Source organism: Arvicanthis niloticus, chromosome 13 (assembly GCF_011762505.2).
Source record: "Arvicanthis niloticus isolate mArvNil1 chromosome 13, mArvNil1.pat.X, whole genome shotgun sequence".
NCBI lineage: Eukaryota > Metazoa > Chordata > Mammalia > Rodentia > Muridae > Arvicanthis > Arvicanthis niloticus.
The window spans coordinates 72,053,346-72,069,959 of record NC_047670.1 but is presented as its reverse complement, the minus strand read 5'-3'; the positions used below and the strand labels follow the sequence as shown (position 1 = coordinate 72,069,959).

General features: G+C 53.9%; 2 protein-coding genes across 12 annotated transcripts in view; one reads left to right on the top strand and one right to left on the bottom strand.

The window, feature by feature from the left end:
* Window positions 1–7,613, top strand: part of Hdac7 (histone deacetylase 7) — a 38,440-nt gene extending 30,827 nt beyond the window's left edge. For 7 of the 11 annotated variants that reach the window (XM_076911982.1, XM_076911978.1, XM_076911974.1 and 4 more), the window contains 7 exons: window positions 203–258; window positions 375–462; window positions 1,670–1,789; window positions 1,975–2,072; window positions 3,372–3,490; window positions 4,054–4,187; window positions 4,469–6,236. In XM_076911982.1, the coding sequence (XP_076768097.1) occupies window positions 203–258; window positions 375–462; window positions 1,670–1,789; window positions 1,975–2,072; window positions 3,372–3,490; window positions 4,054–4,187; window positions 4,469–4,741 (888 nt within the window). In that variant the 3' untranslated portion in view covers window positions 4,742–6,236. The other 4 variants (XM_076911981.1, XM_076911980.1, XM_076911977.1 and 1 more) reach the window with 1 other exon arrangement.
* Slc48a1 (solute carrier family 48 member 1) lies at window positions 7,602–16,302 on the bottom strand. The gene is made up of 3 exons (XM_034516201.2): window positions 16,033–16,302; window positions 10,135–10,302; window positions 7,602–9,561 (listed from the first exon to the last, which is right to left on the bottom strand). Exons 1-3 carry the CDS (start codon window positions 16,166–16,168, stop codon window positions 9,425–9,427), a joined length of 441 nt encoding a protein of 146 aa, XP_034372092.1. The 5' UTR covers window positions 16,169–16,302; the 3' UTR covers window positions 7,602–9,424.
* Between the last annotated feature and the right edge of the window lie 312 nt (window positions 16,303–16,614).

Below are 16,614 nucleotides of genomic sequence, written 5' to 3'. Positions count from 1 at the left end.
GCCAGGACTTACCAGGGAAGGGTACTGTGTTTAATAGCAGCCTATAAGCCATGGTAGCAGCATGGAGGGAGAGGTCTGGACATCTCAATGGGACACACTGCCGTATTAATCCTTGGAGAAAGTGGCCGGGATAAGAAGCGGGCTCAGGCAAATGTAGACTGAGAGACAGCTACTGAACTGATAAATGCCTCTCCCCTTTCAGAATGGCTTTGCTGTGGTGCGACCCCCAGGACACCATGCAGATCATTCTACAGCCATGTAAGGCATTAAGGAGGTGGACCTATGTGGCGTGAGGTGGGAGCAGGCCTCCGAAGCCCTCCCGTAGGTGGGGAAGTACGAGGATGGGCTGGCAGGACCCTCTCTCCTCCCTCCAGGGGCTTTTGCTTCTTCAACTCCGTGGCCATCGCCTGCCGACAGCTACAGCAACACGGCAAAGCCAGCAAGATCCTCATTGTGGACTGGGTAGGTCCTGGTTGCTGGTGTCATCAGAGCCGGGCCTGCAGAACCCTGAGCCTGCCGCTGAAGATGTGGCTGCAAGTCTGGGTGTAGCATTGGCCTCTGCCTTATTCAAATCTGGGTGAACGCAGCACCCACGTCATAGAACTGCCAGGAGGCCCAAAAAATGCTAGTGTGTGGGAGGCTGCCGGTGGGCGTGCGTAGTGTGCGCTTCTGTGGGGGATGGGAGTTCATTTACTGTCTTCTGTTGGCTTCTGTTTGGCAGAACAAGCCATTTCCCCTCCACATACTAGCCATACGGTAATATCTAAGACCAGTGCTCATCAGTCCCATCCAGACACCGACAGTAGCCCGTTTATAGTCCTGACTATAGCCCATTTCACAGATGAGGAAAGCACCTACTGACATTACTACCATGTCTAGTCACTTGCCTCATGAGACAGGAGACCAGATTGGAGCTCTGGAGTGTAGGCCTCTAACTTCCAAGCTGGGTCTCATCTACAGGACAGATGTGAAAGGGACATTTCTAAGTAGATACTGAGAACACTCGGGGAGTTTTCCACATCTGAACCTATATGTGGTCTTGTGAGTCGAGTGCAGATGGCACTCAGTACTTCCTAGAGGACTGGGTCTGGGTCCCCTTAAGCTTGATCACTGACCAGGTACACTGCCTCATCACTCTGTAAGACAGTGAGGAGAATATGTCCACAGATAGTCACACACGCACACGCACACACACACACCTATGTAGAGAGAGTGTCTTTACTAGGTGTGGTGGCACAAACCTTTAATCCCAGTACTTAGGAGACAGAGGCAGGTGGGTCTCTGTGAGCTTAAGGCCAGCCTGGTCTACATGGTGAGTCCCAGGCTACTCTGGTCTAGATAGTGAATCCTAGGCCACTCTGGTTTACATGGGAAGCCCAGACCACTATGGTCTATGTGGTGAGTCCTAGGCCAGTCAAGCCTACATAGTAAGACCCTGTCACAAGACAGGAAGAACCTTTCTATGTGGAGATGGGGAATCACTGCCAGACAGTAGATTACTTGGGGCAACTCAAGTCATGTGATCCTAGAAACTGTCGTTTCCTGACCCCACCAGCCTGGAGTCGAAGTACTCAGCATGGTTGCTGACATTGAAATCCTCCCAGTGTGTTGTTAGCTTCATCTCGCTGCTTCTGGACTTTCTCTTATCCACTGCCCGCTGTACTTACAGGATGTTCACCATGGCAACGGCACACAGCAGACTTTCTACCAGGACCCCAGTGTACTCTACATTTCCCTTCATCGCCATGACGACGGCAACTTCTTCCCAGGCAGTGGGGCTGTGGATGAGGTAAGTGCATGCTGGGTCGGCGTCTTAAAGTCCATTGACTTTCCCCTGTCCCTCTGTCCCTGTCATGTGTGATCCTGAGCAAGTGGCTTACCCTTTCTGAGCCTCAGCTTCCCTATCTGGAGGTGAAGAAGTTGGATGGTCTTGGGGCTCACCTCCTCACGTCTGCCTTGAATCCTGTTTTGCAGGTGGGAACTGGCAGTGGCGAGGGTTTCAACGTCAATGTGGCTTGGGCTGGGGGCTTGGATCCACCCATGGGGGATCCTGAGTACCTGGCTGCTTTCAGGTAAGTCCTCTGGGGTCTAAAGGAAGCCAGTCCAGCAAGACTACCCCTCCTCCCTTTCCCACAGCCCTAGGCTGGAAGTGATCAGTTGGGTTGTCAGCCGTTACCATTTGGTCACTAGATATCGCAGGCAAGCTCCAATTAAAAAAAAAAAAAAAAAAGTGGGACACAGCCAAACATGGTGGTGCATGCCTTCAACCCAAAGAAGGCAGAGGCAGGTAGATCTTCGAGTTTTTGGCCAGCTAGTTTATAAAGTGGGTTTCCAGATACCTAGGGTGACACATAGAAATCCTGTCTTGAAAAACAGAACAAAACAAAATGGCCAGGCAGTGGTGGCGCACGCCTTTAATCCCAGCACTTGGGAGGCAGAGGCAGGCGGATTTCTGAGTTCGAGGCTAGCCTGGTCTACAGAGTGAGTTCCAGGACAGCCAGGGCTACACAGAGAAACCCTGTCTCAAAAAAAAAAAAAAAAAAAGTGTGTATTTGGAGGGACAAGAATGAGAAAGTCAGAGCCATACATCTTGAGGATGTTTGCGAAGATCAAAACTGCCACATTTAGTCAAAGAGGGCTGCCTGGAGGAGCTAGATCTCTGGTGAGAGTAGAAACTTGGCGTCCTTAAATGCTGTCTGCACGGAGGGATGGGTTTACTTTAGGACACCACCCTGGAAAGAGCTTTGGGCTCTCATAAGGAGTCCTTGTCTCCTTCAGCCCAGGTCCCCACATAGGAAAATGGAACCCTAGAATTCGATCTCTAAATCTCTCTCCATGAACATTAACTCTGCAGGAGCCCTGAGTGGGACTTCCTGCCGTCTGTGCTGGGCTTAAATGCCTAAGTGGACACCAGCATTGGGTCAGGGGCAGGCAGTGGGAGGAAGAAGAATGGAGTTTGGCAGCCGGGGACCAGAGGGTCTAGTCACTCTTGTTTGCTCTCAGGCAGCAAGTTGCCTAGGTCATCTCTACATAGAGTGTGCTCAATTTCAGCCAAAGTGCTGGGTGTTTTCAGTCCCTGCTGCTTAGTGACCAGAGCCAGCCCCGTGTAGCTGGCTGTGTGAAGCACACACCATGCTTGCAACCCACACTCCTTTGTCCTGTCCTTGAGATCTCTGCCTCCATTCTGCCACCTGCTAGTTAAATTATATGGCTGAGTCCAAGGCTGGGGCACCACTAGTCCCGTTAGATCACTGTGCTTCTTGGTGTCCTACGGGCTCATGGCCTCAATGAAGTTGGCAGGAGGGGCTAGCATGGGCTGGCCTGCACCATGTGTTGGGCCAGGTTGATGATACCTCTCCTTGCAACTTCAGGATAGTGGTGATGCCCATTGCCCGAGAGTTTGCTCCAGACCTGGTCCTGGTGTCCGCTGGGTTTGATGCTGTGGAGGGTCACCCAGCCCCGCTGGGTGGCTACCATGTTTCTGCCAAATGTAAGGGGGGCCTCAGCTGTGGGGGAGTTGTGGGGGCCAGAACTCAGTTGGTGGTGGGGGGGACAGGAATGCACTGCCAAAACGAAAGGGGCAGGAGGCAGTGGCCACGGTCCAGGGCTACGTGTAAGGTCCGGAGTAGGCCTGCGGGCTAGCACAGATGCTTCTCAAGATCGGTCCAGATTTCATAGGTCAGACCCCTGGAGAATTAGGTCTACCAGATGGAAGTCCAGGTGTAGAGGCCAGGTTTCCAGACTGAGCTTCGGAGTCCACTATGCCCCAGGGCCTGGGGACAAAGAAGTAGTTGTGGCCCAGTTAGAGAGACATGGCCTGGTCGTGATGCTGGGATCCAAGTCTCAGCCCTGCCATCTACTAGCTGTGGGACCTTGCATATAAGACCCTTAGCTTCTCAAAGCTTAGAATGAAGCATATGAATGGGTTTTGCATGGGGATCTAGTCTTTAAGACCCTGCCTATAAAGGAAGATGCAAGCAGGAAGATGGCAGAGGCAAGAAGAGGGTCTGCCTCTCCTCCAGCCCCCTGCTGTCTCTCACCTCAACCGTGTAGGTTTTGGGTACATGACACAGCAGCTGATGAACTTGGCAGGAGGTGCAGTGGTGTTGGCCTTAGAGGGTGGTCATGACCTCACAGCCATCTGTGATGCTTCGGAGGCCTGTGTGGCCGCTCTTCTGGGCAACAAGGTAAGCTCCCGGCCCCCAGCTAGCTTAGCTATAGTTCTACGGTGCAGGTGAGCCTGGCTCTCACAGTTGTGGGACAAACATGGTAGACAACATGGGAAGGGGTAGGGATGAGCCTGTCCTTTTTGTTGTGTTTGGTAGGTGGCACAGTGGGACACCCCCCCCCCCCATCTCTCCCCAGGTCAGGTCTAGGGCCAGTGTCTTCTAATGTCACAGAGTGAACCAACAGCTCATGCCTGCTTGTGCAAGCTATGTCTGGGGTGCCTGATGGAATGTTTCTGTAGGTGGATCCCCTTTCAGAAGAAAGCTGGAAACAGAAACCCAACCTCAATGCCATCCGCTCTCTGGAAGCTGTGGTCAGGGTGCACAGTGAGTTTTTCCCTGGGGGACTTGCTGGGTCCAAACTTGGGAGAGCATCAAGGGCCCACCATCCTGGGGACAAGGGTCTCAGAGATTCTAGTGCTAGCCTGGTCAGATGCACACTGAGAGTCTTGAACAGGATCCCCAGGTACCACCACCTCAGGAGTAATGGTGGGCATCCCTCCATGATTGGGTAACTTAGCCCTCCTGCTGGACCCACCATGGACAAAACAGTGGCTTCCTGTGGCAAGGACTGGCCTTCCATCTCTGGCTATAGTCTTGGGTCAGGGGGCCCACAGCAACATTCACGCTTTGTTTGCCAAAAAGGCTTAACCTCTTCAGTGCTGGTCACAGGGACTGGAAAGCTGTGTGACGGGCCTACCTGGGTCTCAGAATATAACCACTTCAAAGAGCCCACGTTTGGAAAACGTTGAAGATTGGGCTTCAACTAGGTTCAAGCTAAACACTGTTCTGTGCTAAAACACTTTCTGTGAAGGCCCAGAGTCTCTGCTGGGGTACAATGGCAAAGTAGATTCCTCATATTCAGGGCTTGGCTGGGGAACCAGACAGAAAGCCACAGATAGAGCTGACCATGGAACCTCCTGTGAGCCGGTTCTGCACTGAGCTGGTCCATGTCTACCATTGTGTCAAAGTAGCAGGATGATGAGTGTCCCGTGGACCAGAGGTGGCTGTGCAGAGCAGCTGTGGGGATGCTTGCCCCTCCTGATTTTCTTACCTATTACCCCTCCCCACTTTGGTATTGAACCAGGGTCTCAACAGGCTTCACTCTGCTGCTGGGCTACAGCCCCAGCTCTTTAGTTATTTGGTTTTGTTTGATACCGGGTCCCTAGGCTGCCTTCCAACTTGTGATCCTCCTACGTCAGCTTCTGCCTGCTGGAAATTGCAGGCATTTATTAGCATGCCTGGCTCCTAGAGATAGGCTAGGCAATGTGGAAGCCACATGAGGGGACCCTATGCTCTAGGAAGCTAAGCCAAGATGTAGGCACAAGTGACCCTCCTGGTGCTTTTGGGATCCACACACCTGTGGAGTGGCCTTTTATTAGTCATTTTTGGGATTTTTGGAGACAGGGTTTCTCTGTAGTCCTGACTGTCCTGGAACTCACTTTGTACACCATGGCCTTGAACTCAGTTATCCAACTTCCTCAGCCTCCTGAGTGCTGGGATTAAACATGTGTGTCACCATACCTTATTTACTTTTTATGCATATGGGTATTTTTTTCTGCAAGTATGTCCATGTACCATGTGTGTGCCATACCCTTATCTGCCAGAAGAGGGCGTCAGATCTCTTGAACCAAAGTTTGATGTAATTGTGAGTTACCAAGTAGATGCTGAGAGTCAAACCCAGGTCCTCTGGAAGAGTAACCAGTGCTCTTAACTCATCTATCTTTCCAGCCCTCTAGAGTGAAATTTTAGCCAAGGAGGATGGGAAAGGGTCTTCCTTATCTGTGGAGATGGCCTTGTAGCCACATTGAATCTGCTCTGTTGTCCAGGGCTGTAGGGTAGGGGTGAGTTGGGAGAGGGTGTTTTGCTGAGAGGTGAGGGCAGGAGGGGGGACTGACCCCTAAGCTGATGATGTAGGCACTATTCTTGGGCTTTGGGCCTGAGTCCCCAGCCTTGGTATTGGTCTAGGATATAACTCAGCTTGTCTTCCCCAACTGACCCAGCTTTTTGTCCTAGGGAAGTACTGGGGCTGCATGCAGCGCTTGGCCTCCTCTCCAGACTCCTGGCTATCCAGAGTGCCAGGAGCCGATGCAGAAGTGGAAGCTGTGACCGCACTGGCATCCCTTTCCGTGGGCATCCTGACTGAAGACAGGTAACACCAGGTCCCCAGCCCTAGGCCCAAAGCCTTCTCATCTCAGATCCTCCCATCTTGAGGACCTCAGACCCTCATGTAGCTAATCTCTCAGGCCTTTAAAGCAGAACTATGAGGGGAACCCCACCAAGGCCCGCCCACAGACCTGTGGCCCTCCTACATCCTGCCCTTGTCCCACTCCCAGGCCCTCGGAGCAGCTGATGGAAGAGGAAGAGCCCATGAATCTCTAGGGTTTCGGAACAGATCGCCCTTCAGACGTGGCTCTCCTCATCTGTTGTCAGCCCTGGTCCTGGGTCTTCAGAGGTCCTCTGGGCAGGTAGTCAGGTCCAGAGCACAGCCTACCCTGACAGCTATTCCCAAGGAACTTGAGAAGACCTACGGGGTCTAGGTTGGGGACCAGGGAGGACTCTGAGAGGAGGCAGGCTGGGCACTAGGGCCCAGCTGGGCTCTTCCAGAACAGATTAGGCCTTCTGGTATCCAGGCCCCTGGCTGCGGCCTCCATCCCTCAGGACTGCACAGAGGGGGACTGGCTCAAGTGGGCCCATCCATAACCACTATTCTTAACTTGGCCTCACTGGGGTGGCCTTTCCCAGGTTCTGAAGGGCTGGAGGAGTGTGGGGAGCCAAAGGTCCCCTATTCCTGAGTACAGGAGTTTCCTCTCGCCTGCTTCCTCAGATGCCTTTCTGGTAGCACTGGGCTCTGAGAGCCGTTCTGATCTGCTCTCTCCCTGTGAGTAGTCACCTGCAAGTCTCCCACCAGTCACTGTCCCACCAAAGGCCACCCTATGTGGACCATCTCAGTGCCCTGGTGCAGCAGACAGGTGCTCTCTGAGTCCTGTGTCTCCTAATCCAATGGTGCCAAACCTTCATCTCCCTTCAAAAGCACAACACAATCCCAGGGATGCCTGGTCACTGCCCCAGTATGAGCCTTCTGTTTCTGGGGTCCCCCCACCCCTCAGCTCTGACTTCTGCCCCACATAGGACTAGCTTGGCTGAGGGGAACAAGGTGGGAGAATAGACAGACATGGGGGAGGGGAGGCCACCCCAGAAGTCTTTGAGGCTTTTGAGGTCTAGGCCTGGGACCAAGAAAGAGTATTTGTGTGTATGTGTGTGTATGAGTGTGTGCAAGAGTGTGTATGTGTGTTGTGTGTGTCTTCCCCCAGCCCCACCGTACCTTGTGTATGTATGCATGTTTTTGTAAAAAAGAAAAAAAATGAAAAAAAATTCTGAACAACATATGTTTTATTTGCTTTAAAGTCCTTGGGAGAACACCTCCTGGGTGTTGGTGGGACATCGTCAGTGGGGTGGGTGTGCACCCAGCATCCTTCAGTGGGCTGGGGAAAAGCGACAAGTCTGGGCCGAACTCAGATGCTCTAGCCCCTTATCCTTCTATGGCTGCTGCATTCGGGAAGAAACCACTCCAAATCTGTGCTCACCAACCCAGGAGAAAAAGGAGATGGCCCCGGCCTGAGCCTTATACATTGGGCCTGTGGGATTCGGGAACAAGATCTCAGGTTCAGTTTGCCATGACACCCCAAAAAGGTCATGAAGCAGACACACCTGGGCTTAAGTCCTAGCCCGGAGGTCAGTAAAGTCTTTGCCTCCTGTATCAGTAGGGGGTTCTACCAGTATAAGGCTCTAGAAATAGACTTGGTTCCTTGTTCCTCCCTGCTCTGAAGTGCCATGTTTTGAGCATATGCTAGCCCAGCGTGAGAGGGAGGTGCTAGCTCCTGCCTTTCTGGTTCTGAATCTGCACATCCTGGTCACCATGTACCTTGGAACCCCAAGATTCCCTTTCCCATCTACCTTGGCTTAGGGTGCAGGGATAACCAAGAGGGACCAGAGATGGGGGAGGGGCTGCCCAGTAGCCCCAAAGTTAGTGAGATGATCAGATAGCTAGAGTCCCTGTCTTGCCCAGTCCTGTCCCCTCTCAAGACCCCACCCACCCACAAAGAAACACCCTGAGGCTGGTTAAAATGGCCGCTGTATTTCCGCTGAAGTGCTCATGACACGGGTAAGGCAGAGAGCTGGGGGCAGTGCCCATGTGGAAAAGCAGACGTGCAAAATGGTAACCTACCAGAGAAGGATACATGTAGCAGCCCCTGCCTTCCCTCTCCACTTGGGTAAGGCCTTGGGCCCCGTGTCTACTCAGAAAAGTTCCTTCAGGAGAGAGAGAAGGTGAAAGGTCAAAGGTGGGGTCTGGTGCAGGGAGAAGGTCCTCAGGGTCAGGGTGGTCTTGTGCAGTGAGGGGCAGGTGATGTGCAAGGCTAGACCCTCAGTACAGATGGGGAGGTCCCACTTGCCCCCACCAGGTTGTTCCCGATCCCAAAGCCCTTCTAGGTGCAGGGATGTTTCCTGTGGTCCTCAAGTCTAGCCTCATCTGAGGAGTCCTGCTCTGGTGTATGTGGTCATGTGTGCACGTGGGACACACGGGAATGGTTGACTGGTGCTAGCACCCTCGTGGGAAACAAACTCTGGATGGGAAGGTAGGAGGGACAGACGCTGGATTCTGTCCAACTACGCTGCTCAGAGAAAGAGCCAGTTGTCACTTCCCTAAGGATCAATGAATTTAGCTACCCGACCTTTGAGGACAATAGGGTGGGAGACCTGGGATGGACATCTGTACTAGAGATTCCTCACTTGACCAGACCTTTGATGCCTCCCACACACACAGCTTCAGTGAAGTCTGGGGTAGCAAGGAAGCCTGTCCCAGCCCCTGCCACTAGCCACAGTTTCAATCCTACCCATTGAATTCATTGTCACGGCCCTACTTGCAAAGATCCTCAGAGTGCTAAGAAAATAAATCCATTTGGAAAGGTCTAAGCTGCCCTCTAGCTGGGCTAACGGGCAGATTGGCAGTGCCCCTTTATCAGCTCCAGGTCGTCCCCAAAAGGGGTCCAGACAGATTTTTGGGAAACTGAACTGGCCCGTAAACTCCACCACGGTTCTGGAGTCCCCAGGGGCTGGGGTGAGCTCCGTTGATGACTCAGAAGCAGAGTCCAGACCCCGAGGCCCTCCCCCAGGCTGCAGTGACCTCATTCCCTGGGTCAGAAATCACTAAGGATGCTGATGTCTGCAAAGTCAGCCCGGTAGCGGTGGGCGTAGAGGCTGAGGAGGAAGGCCCACTTGAGGGAAATGAAGCTCCAGACACAGGAGAGGTAGTAGCTGTTGGGGTCTTTGAGACCTGCAGGGGAAAGAGCCAGACGGTAACCTGAGAGATCCGCTCACAGCACCACAGCCAGGACCCCCTTCTTCCCACTCCACATCCTCCCAGCCTCCTGACCTCTGAATCAATGCTATCGAATGGCGGGCATGTGGTGCAGGTTTAGAGTAACACTGCATGTTTGCTCACAGAGCTGGGGTCATCAAAGGAAGTCAGAGTTGGCCAGCAGGTCTGCACCGCCCACTGTGCTTCTGTGGCACACTCACTGGCCCCTTCCGGACCTTCATCCCACAGGGGACAACCTCTGATATTTCTTACCACCACCACCAGGGGGTGCTGCCCTCCTGAAGCTAGGCAGAGATGAAAAGACCCCAGCAACTGAGTGTTGGGGGTCCCCCCACCACTTCATACCAGACTCAAACCCTCCTACCCCTAAGGTGGGGGCTCTCATTCTTCCCATTTTAACAATAAGGAACCCACCCCGGTGGGGGGAGAGGTCAAGCAATTCTTCCAGTCCCTAGAAGAGTCAGGGACTACCAAGTTGCTAGCTACCCCTATTCCCCCTCCCTTCCTCCTTTCCCGGACGGTCCTCACTCTGGTGCTGGGTGATGGCCAACGCCAGGAAGGTGCAGAAGGCAGAAACGGAGACTGTGGAGAAGAGAGCACCCACGAAGAAGAAGCCCCGCAGCCCTCTGAGCCAGGTCCTCCAGTAATCCTGCATGTACATCACGTGGGTCACCAAGACCCACAGGGCCAGGACACCTGCAGGGACAGACTCAGTCAGCAAGACCTGGGCACCTGCCTGCCATGTCACCTGGCATCTAGCCCAGTGTTACCCACCTAGGGCCCTTGAGGTCCACTGGGCCAGATCTACCCGCATGATGACACCAGAATTGGCCCTCATGACTGTGACGTGTTATCTGTGAGATGTGACATTAACCACTTGAACATGGGGGCGTGAGACTACAGCTGCCTTCCAGAACACCGGGCATTAAAGACATGGAAAACAAAACCATGCCGTTCTCTGTCATTTCTACTTTCGCTACCTCCTTCTCGTTCTTTCTCTTCCTCCCCCACCCCCACCCCCACCCCTTCTTCTTTGGGAGAAATGGTCTTTCTTCCTTTGTTTTGTTTTCCCAGACAGGATTTCTCTGTGTAGCCCTGGCTGTCCTGGAACTCGCTCTATAGACCAGGCTGGCCTCAAAATTGTAAATGTACCTGCCTCTGCCTCTGCCTCTGCCTCTGCCTCTGCCTCTGCCTCTGCCTCTGCCTCTGCCTCTGCCTCTGCCTCTGCCTCTGCCTCTGCCTCTGCCTCTGCCTCTGCCTCTGCCTCTGCCTCTGCCTCTGCCTCTGGTGCTGGGATTAAAGGTGTGCACCACCGCACCCATCTTGAAAATACTATGTTAGCCAGGTGGCAGTGGCTCACACACCTTTAATCCCAGCACTCGGGAGGCAAAGGAGGGTAGATCTCTGAATTTGAGGCCCTACCTCCAAAAACCAAAACTAACCAACCAAACAAAACCAAACAATGTTAAGTATTTCTCCTAAGTGCCTAAGAGTGTCAGTTTTAGTTCCTAACACGCACATGTCCATAGACAGCACCCCGTTTGGAGTTTCACTCTGAGAACTTTACATAAAGATTTCCTGACGCCCATCTGAAGGCCTTCTCCCACACTCCTCCTCTGTCTGCTCCCCAGGGACCACACCCTCTGGGCCCTGGAGCCTGCAGCTGAGCTCTTGTGCACCAGGACTCTTCTCAACTGCACCAGACTTAAAAAAAAAAAAAAAAAAAAAAAAAAAAAAAAAGGAAGCCATGTCATGAGGTCCCCCAGGGCTACCCACCACTGAAGTAGCCTTTGGGCGAGGCCGCCTACCATTCTTCCAGTGTATGGCAAAGGGCAGCCTAAGATCCCAGACCCTTCTGGGCATGCCCTCTGGGCCCGGTGGGCACTTCTCCTAGGATGCCAGCTGCTCTCAGTCCATAACAACAGAATACAGTGCAACCCTCCGTGCCAGGCAGTGCCTGCTGGTGCAGTTCAAAGAATAAAGCAAATGCCAATCCCATTGGCAAGGCCGTGGAGCAGGGCTGTGGGGCCAAGCAAAGGAAGGAGGAGGGAAGAGAGCCGGCCAGCTGTAAGCTCTCACTACAGCCATGGGTTGCAGGCAGGCCCCTCAGGCTCCTGCATACAGAAGCGGGGAGCCTTTTCAGATCATCAGAGGCGTAACACAAGTGCTGTGACCTCTCAAACAGAGGGACAGACATCCATCTGGCTGTGAAGGAAAGGACAGAGGGAAGCAAAGGGACCCTCTGACTGCCACCAAGCATCTTATTTCTTAGGCTGGGAAATGGGCACAGACATTTGTGAAATCGTTTCTGCTCCTGATGCGCCTAAGATGTTTTAGACCTCTTTTAGGCTAGGAGGCACGGAGTGAGGGTGGCAAGTGACCAGCTGAATTGTCACAATGGGGCAAAACCAAAACAGGGATAATAGAAACCAGGAAACTTAGGACCAAGGCACCGTTTTGTCCTTGGTGCTGCCAATTGTGAAAAAGAACAAACCCTGAGACCCTGCCAGCCTGGATAAGCTGGGAATCCTGGGCTCCTTCCTGCGTGGGCATGAGCCCACCCACCCACCCACCTTTGCTGCTCTCCCTACCTGCTAGTCCAGCACAACTCCCCCCCCTCCCCCCCATCACCATCCTTTCAGTTCAGCCCGAACTGCCCCTCAACCTTCCTCCTTGGGATGGGTTCCCACTACCCCAGAGCTCTGGGTGGAGGAAAACAAACATGTCTCCATCTGTCTTGGTAGGAAGCCACAGGAGGCCAGAGGAAGCCAGAACCCTAATCCCTGCTTTACCCTGCATGATCTGGATTTTACTCCAGCAACCTCCACAGAAGTCTCCCTGTCCCTCCTCAAGTTTTCGCCTGCAGGGAGTTGGTTGGTTTCTCTCCTTAAGGGATGCTGAAGATTGAACCCAGGGCTCTGCACCCAGGGCTCGCTTTTCTCGTGAGCTCTACCCCTGAGCACGTGGGTTTTTGTCATTGAGCATTTCATTTCGGGGGTGGGGGGGGGGGGGGACAGTTCCTTCCAGAGACTTCTCCTCTCTCCTCACACAGGAGGTGCAATAACTGAGTTCTAGGATCCTTTCCCACTTAAGAGATTCTGGAATCCAGCTTAGGAGGGAAAAGGAGGTCAGAGCAGCTCCTCTGTGGCTAAGCAGTTTCAGGGACAGAAAACACCAAACAAGGAAGTGTAAAGACCACCACTAGGAAGTCATCTCAGACCACCAGCACGACCCAGGGGGCCCCCAAACCCTCACCTCCACGTATGCCCAGAAGGACTGAGAGCAGGAAGAGAAGGAAGAGGGTGGCTCAGATGGCCCTGATCCCACCTCCAGCCCTGTACTCAGGCCTCCTCCAGGGCAACATGTTCCAGCTGGAGGCCTCATCCCACCCTGGCCGTCCCTGGGGAGCTCCACAAGTGGTCGCCAAGGAAGTATCCCTCACTGGTTCCCTTCTATACTGTGTGGGAAGCAGCTATACCCTCTTTCTCTGCTCCCTTTCCTGGGATACTCAAGGGCTCCAGGATGCCTGGTCTATACAACTTGGAGCAGTATGGACAAGACCCTGGCCCCAACTGACTGCAGGAGCAAGCTAGATCTCATGCTGGCTCCCCTCTACCTTCTCCAAGGCTAGACCTGCCTAGGCTCTGGGTTCATAGGCGTAGGTAGGGAAAGCACTTCCATCTTCTAAGGCTGAGAAGCTAGGAGGAGCCCAAGGGAGCCTATTGAGTAAGTTCAGGCATTGGGTATACGACTCTGAGGATACACCCCAGGCCTGTTGCTCTGCCCTGAGGACAAAGGAGACCCAGAGTGCCTCTCCATCAAAGCTCAATTGTGAAGAATACGGAGATGTTTGGATGTGGGGGACAAGTACTTGTCATGGTTTTCTAGACACAGAGCAGGAATATTACCTAGGGCTCCCATTCCAGAGCCATGGTGGAGTGTGGGGAGGGAGGGGTCCGATGAGGCCTCTCCAACAAACCCACACTTTTTTAGGCCACTGCCTTTTTGCAAAGTCACTTCCTCCCCAGATTCCTGCCAGGATAAGAGTGGGTCCCCACCCTCAAATGCTCATACATACCCTGTTCCAGAAGCCAGCATGCCCAACAGCCACAGTTGACCAACACGGGCAAAACCCACTAGGATGGTCCCTGTGACTCAGCAATTTCTGGGCTGCAAAATGCTGAGTCAGAAGTGGAGTGCTTGCAAGTCAGAAAACCTGCTGACATTCCACCCCAAAAGAGGAAGGAGGGTGACTGCCCGTGGACCCCCTGTCGCAACCCATGCTGGGTCAGGAAAGAGTGCCCACCAGCCACTTCCACCAAGCAGTTCTGGCTCCTCACAAACACCTCGGGTTGCCAATATCCAGACAACCTGGGAGATGTGTGTCCCTGCCCCAGCTAATTGTGTCCACCTGCCTGTCTCTGAAGGCAACTTCACGGCCGGCCTGCCTCCGGTCAGGCAAGGGCATCAAGGAATGAACACGCGGAGGAGAATGGGTCAGAGGGAGGCCCCGTGGCTGCCGGGAGTGGGGGCTGGAACCCTTCCTCCGCTCTTTGTTGTTATGAGACAGGGTTTGTCCTGGAACTCAGAGATCCACCTGCCTCAGCCTCCCTCGTGTATCACCCCCTCCTGGCAATAAGCAGCCAGACACATAGCTTGAGAGAGTGGACAGTAGCACCCAGCACTGCACGCCCAGAAGGGAGTCAGTGGCATCTCAGTCAGTGGCATCTCCGTCTCCCAGCAGGCCCTGCCATGCCTCCCACGGCTCCTCCCACGGCTCCTCCCATCGGCCTGACTCTGAACACAGTCAGCTGAAGCCAGTAAAGCCTTTCCTCCCTCCTGCAACCAGAGAGCTTATCTCAAGCCTCAGCATCCAGCCTTGGGCCAAGGCAGTGCCTTCCAAACCCAGAAGCAGCAGGGCCAATAGGAAGTGTGGAGGAGGTCAGTACAGGGGAAAGATTCTGTGCACAAACAGGCTGGTGGTGCTGGCTGTCCCAGGAGGGTCGGGAGTCCACAGGTGGTCCACCCACACAGGCCTGAGACCTCCCAGCCGGAGCATCAAACCCAACCTTCATGGTGACCCCAGTCCCTTGCTTGGCACGCCTTAGGTTTAGAAGCCGTGCATGCCCTCTGATAAGGCAGAAACCCCACCTCTGGCTCCTGTTTCACCTCAGGATGGACTCAGTGCATTCAGAGGCAATGAGTAAATTTGTTTTGTTGTTATTTTGTTTTTTTGAGACAGGATTTCTCTGTGTAGCCTTGGCTGTCCCGGAGCCCACTCTGTAAACTAGGCCGCCCTTGAACTCAGAGATCTGTCCGCCTCTGCCTCCCGAGTGCTGGGATTAAAGGTGTGCACCACGGCGGCCCGGCATGAATTAATTATTTCGAGTTATTCCATTTATAGATCTTTGGCCAAGGATTTTAGTCATGGAACTTAAGTCGTTGTATCTTACCATGTTTTCCTTACACACACTTTGGCCATACATATTACTTTATGTGGTTGTCATATTGTTGGGTTAGTTTTCTCAGTAGGACTTTCAATGCCATTAGTATGCTAACCTGAATCCTGAGTTCTAGGGATGGAAATCGGGCCGGCCAGGCTTTCGAGGCTGAGCCATCTTGAGGACTTATCATGTGCCTGTTGCAACCCTGGACAAATTATTTATTTATCCTAAGCCTCGATCGATTTTTCTAACTATAAAATGGGCACAATAATGTTACTTCAGAAGATTAGATGAAATAAAGGGAGTAGATTGTTTAGCACAGCAAAAAAAGTATTAAATTATGCTAATAAGTCCAAATAATATATTTGGTCTTCACACGGAGAGATTAAACGGCGTGACCAAAATTACACATTAGATAGAGAGCACTGCTGGGCCTTCGCCACCTCCTCGTCCCTCAGGGATTAGCAGATTCCCTCGGGTTCTGACCAAAGCAGATGGATACGGGCGTAAAGGGAATGTCCAGTAACACGGGGTCCACAGCACAGTCCTGGTCTCGGCCGAGGGCCTCTGGGGCTGAATGGGAGCTGGCTGATGGGTTTCCCCACGAACCCCACTTATTATAAGAGATGCGGTAATCCCTCACAAACAGTGTGTGTCGCGGGAGGGAGGGTGGCCAGGGCATGGGCGCGCAGAGGACGCTCTAGTGGCTACGGGGTGGAGGACAGATTCACAGGGTGCGGAGACGCGACAGCCCCGGAGCCGCAGGGCTGTGCAAACCACTGGGGCAGGCTGTGGGCACCCTAGGTCCCGCCAGGTTCAGAAGGCACCAGGTCCCAGAGGCCCGGGCACTGCCCAGGAACCCAGGCCTGTGCTGTCTCTGATCTCTCTGGAGTAAACAACGCTCCAGCCCCCGGGGCAGCGCCACCCCAGACGCTGCGCGCAGCCCGCCCCGATCGCCCCGCGTTCCCCCCGGCCGGGATACCTGCGAGACCCCCCATCGCCGCAGTCCCCGGTTGTCGGTAGACCACCGTCCAGACGAAGAAGATGGAGAAGCCGGCCACCGAGCTGAAGCCCGAGTAGGCGGCGCGGAGGCCGAGCTGCAGCCGGGACGGGGCCATGGGGCAGCGGAGGAGCAGCGCCGCCGAGTCACAGGTGCAGGGCCCGAGCTGGAGCCCAAGCCCCAGCCCCAGCCCGAGCCCGAGCCCGAGCCAGAGCCGCTGCCGCCCGGCGCTCCGCCCCCAGCCCGCCCCCGGTGCCGCCGGCACAGCGCCCTCCCCGGCCGGAGGCCGCTCCCTACACCGCGGCTTGGCAAAGGCCGGCGACCCCTGGTGGAAGGGCAAGGTCCTAGGCTCATCCCCAGACTGCCACCTATCTAGCGTGTCCTTGGCTGGCCTGAAAATATCTTTCTTACCCGAGCCAGCTACAATGATCACTTTAAATTTTTTTTTATATATATGTGTGAGTACACTGTCGCTGTCTTCAGATACACCAGAAGAGGGATCGGATCGGATCCTATTACATAGGGTTATGAGGCGCCATGTGATTGCTGGGAATTAAACTCACT

Excerpts from the sequence above, each read along its gene's own strand:
- Slc48a1 (XM_034516201.2), bottom strand. The coding sequence starts at position 16,168 with ATGGCCCCGTCCCGGCTGCAGCTCGGCCTCCGCGCCGCCTACTCGGGC. Across the intron at positions 10,303-16,032 it reads GGCGATGGGGGGTCTCGCAG|GTGTCCTGGCCCTGTGGGTC; the intron begins GTATCCCGGCCG and ends CTGTCCCTGCAG. Across the intron at positions 9,562-10,134 it reads GGCCATCACCCAGCACCAGA|GTCTCAAAGACCCCAACAGC; the intron begins GTGAGGACCGTC and ends TTTCCCCTGCAG.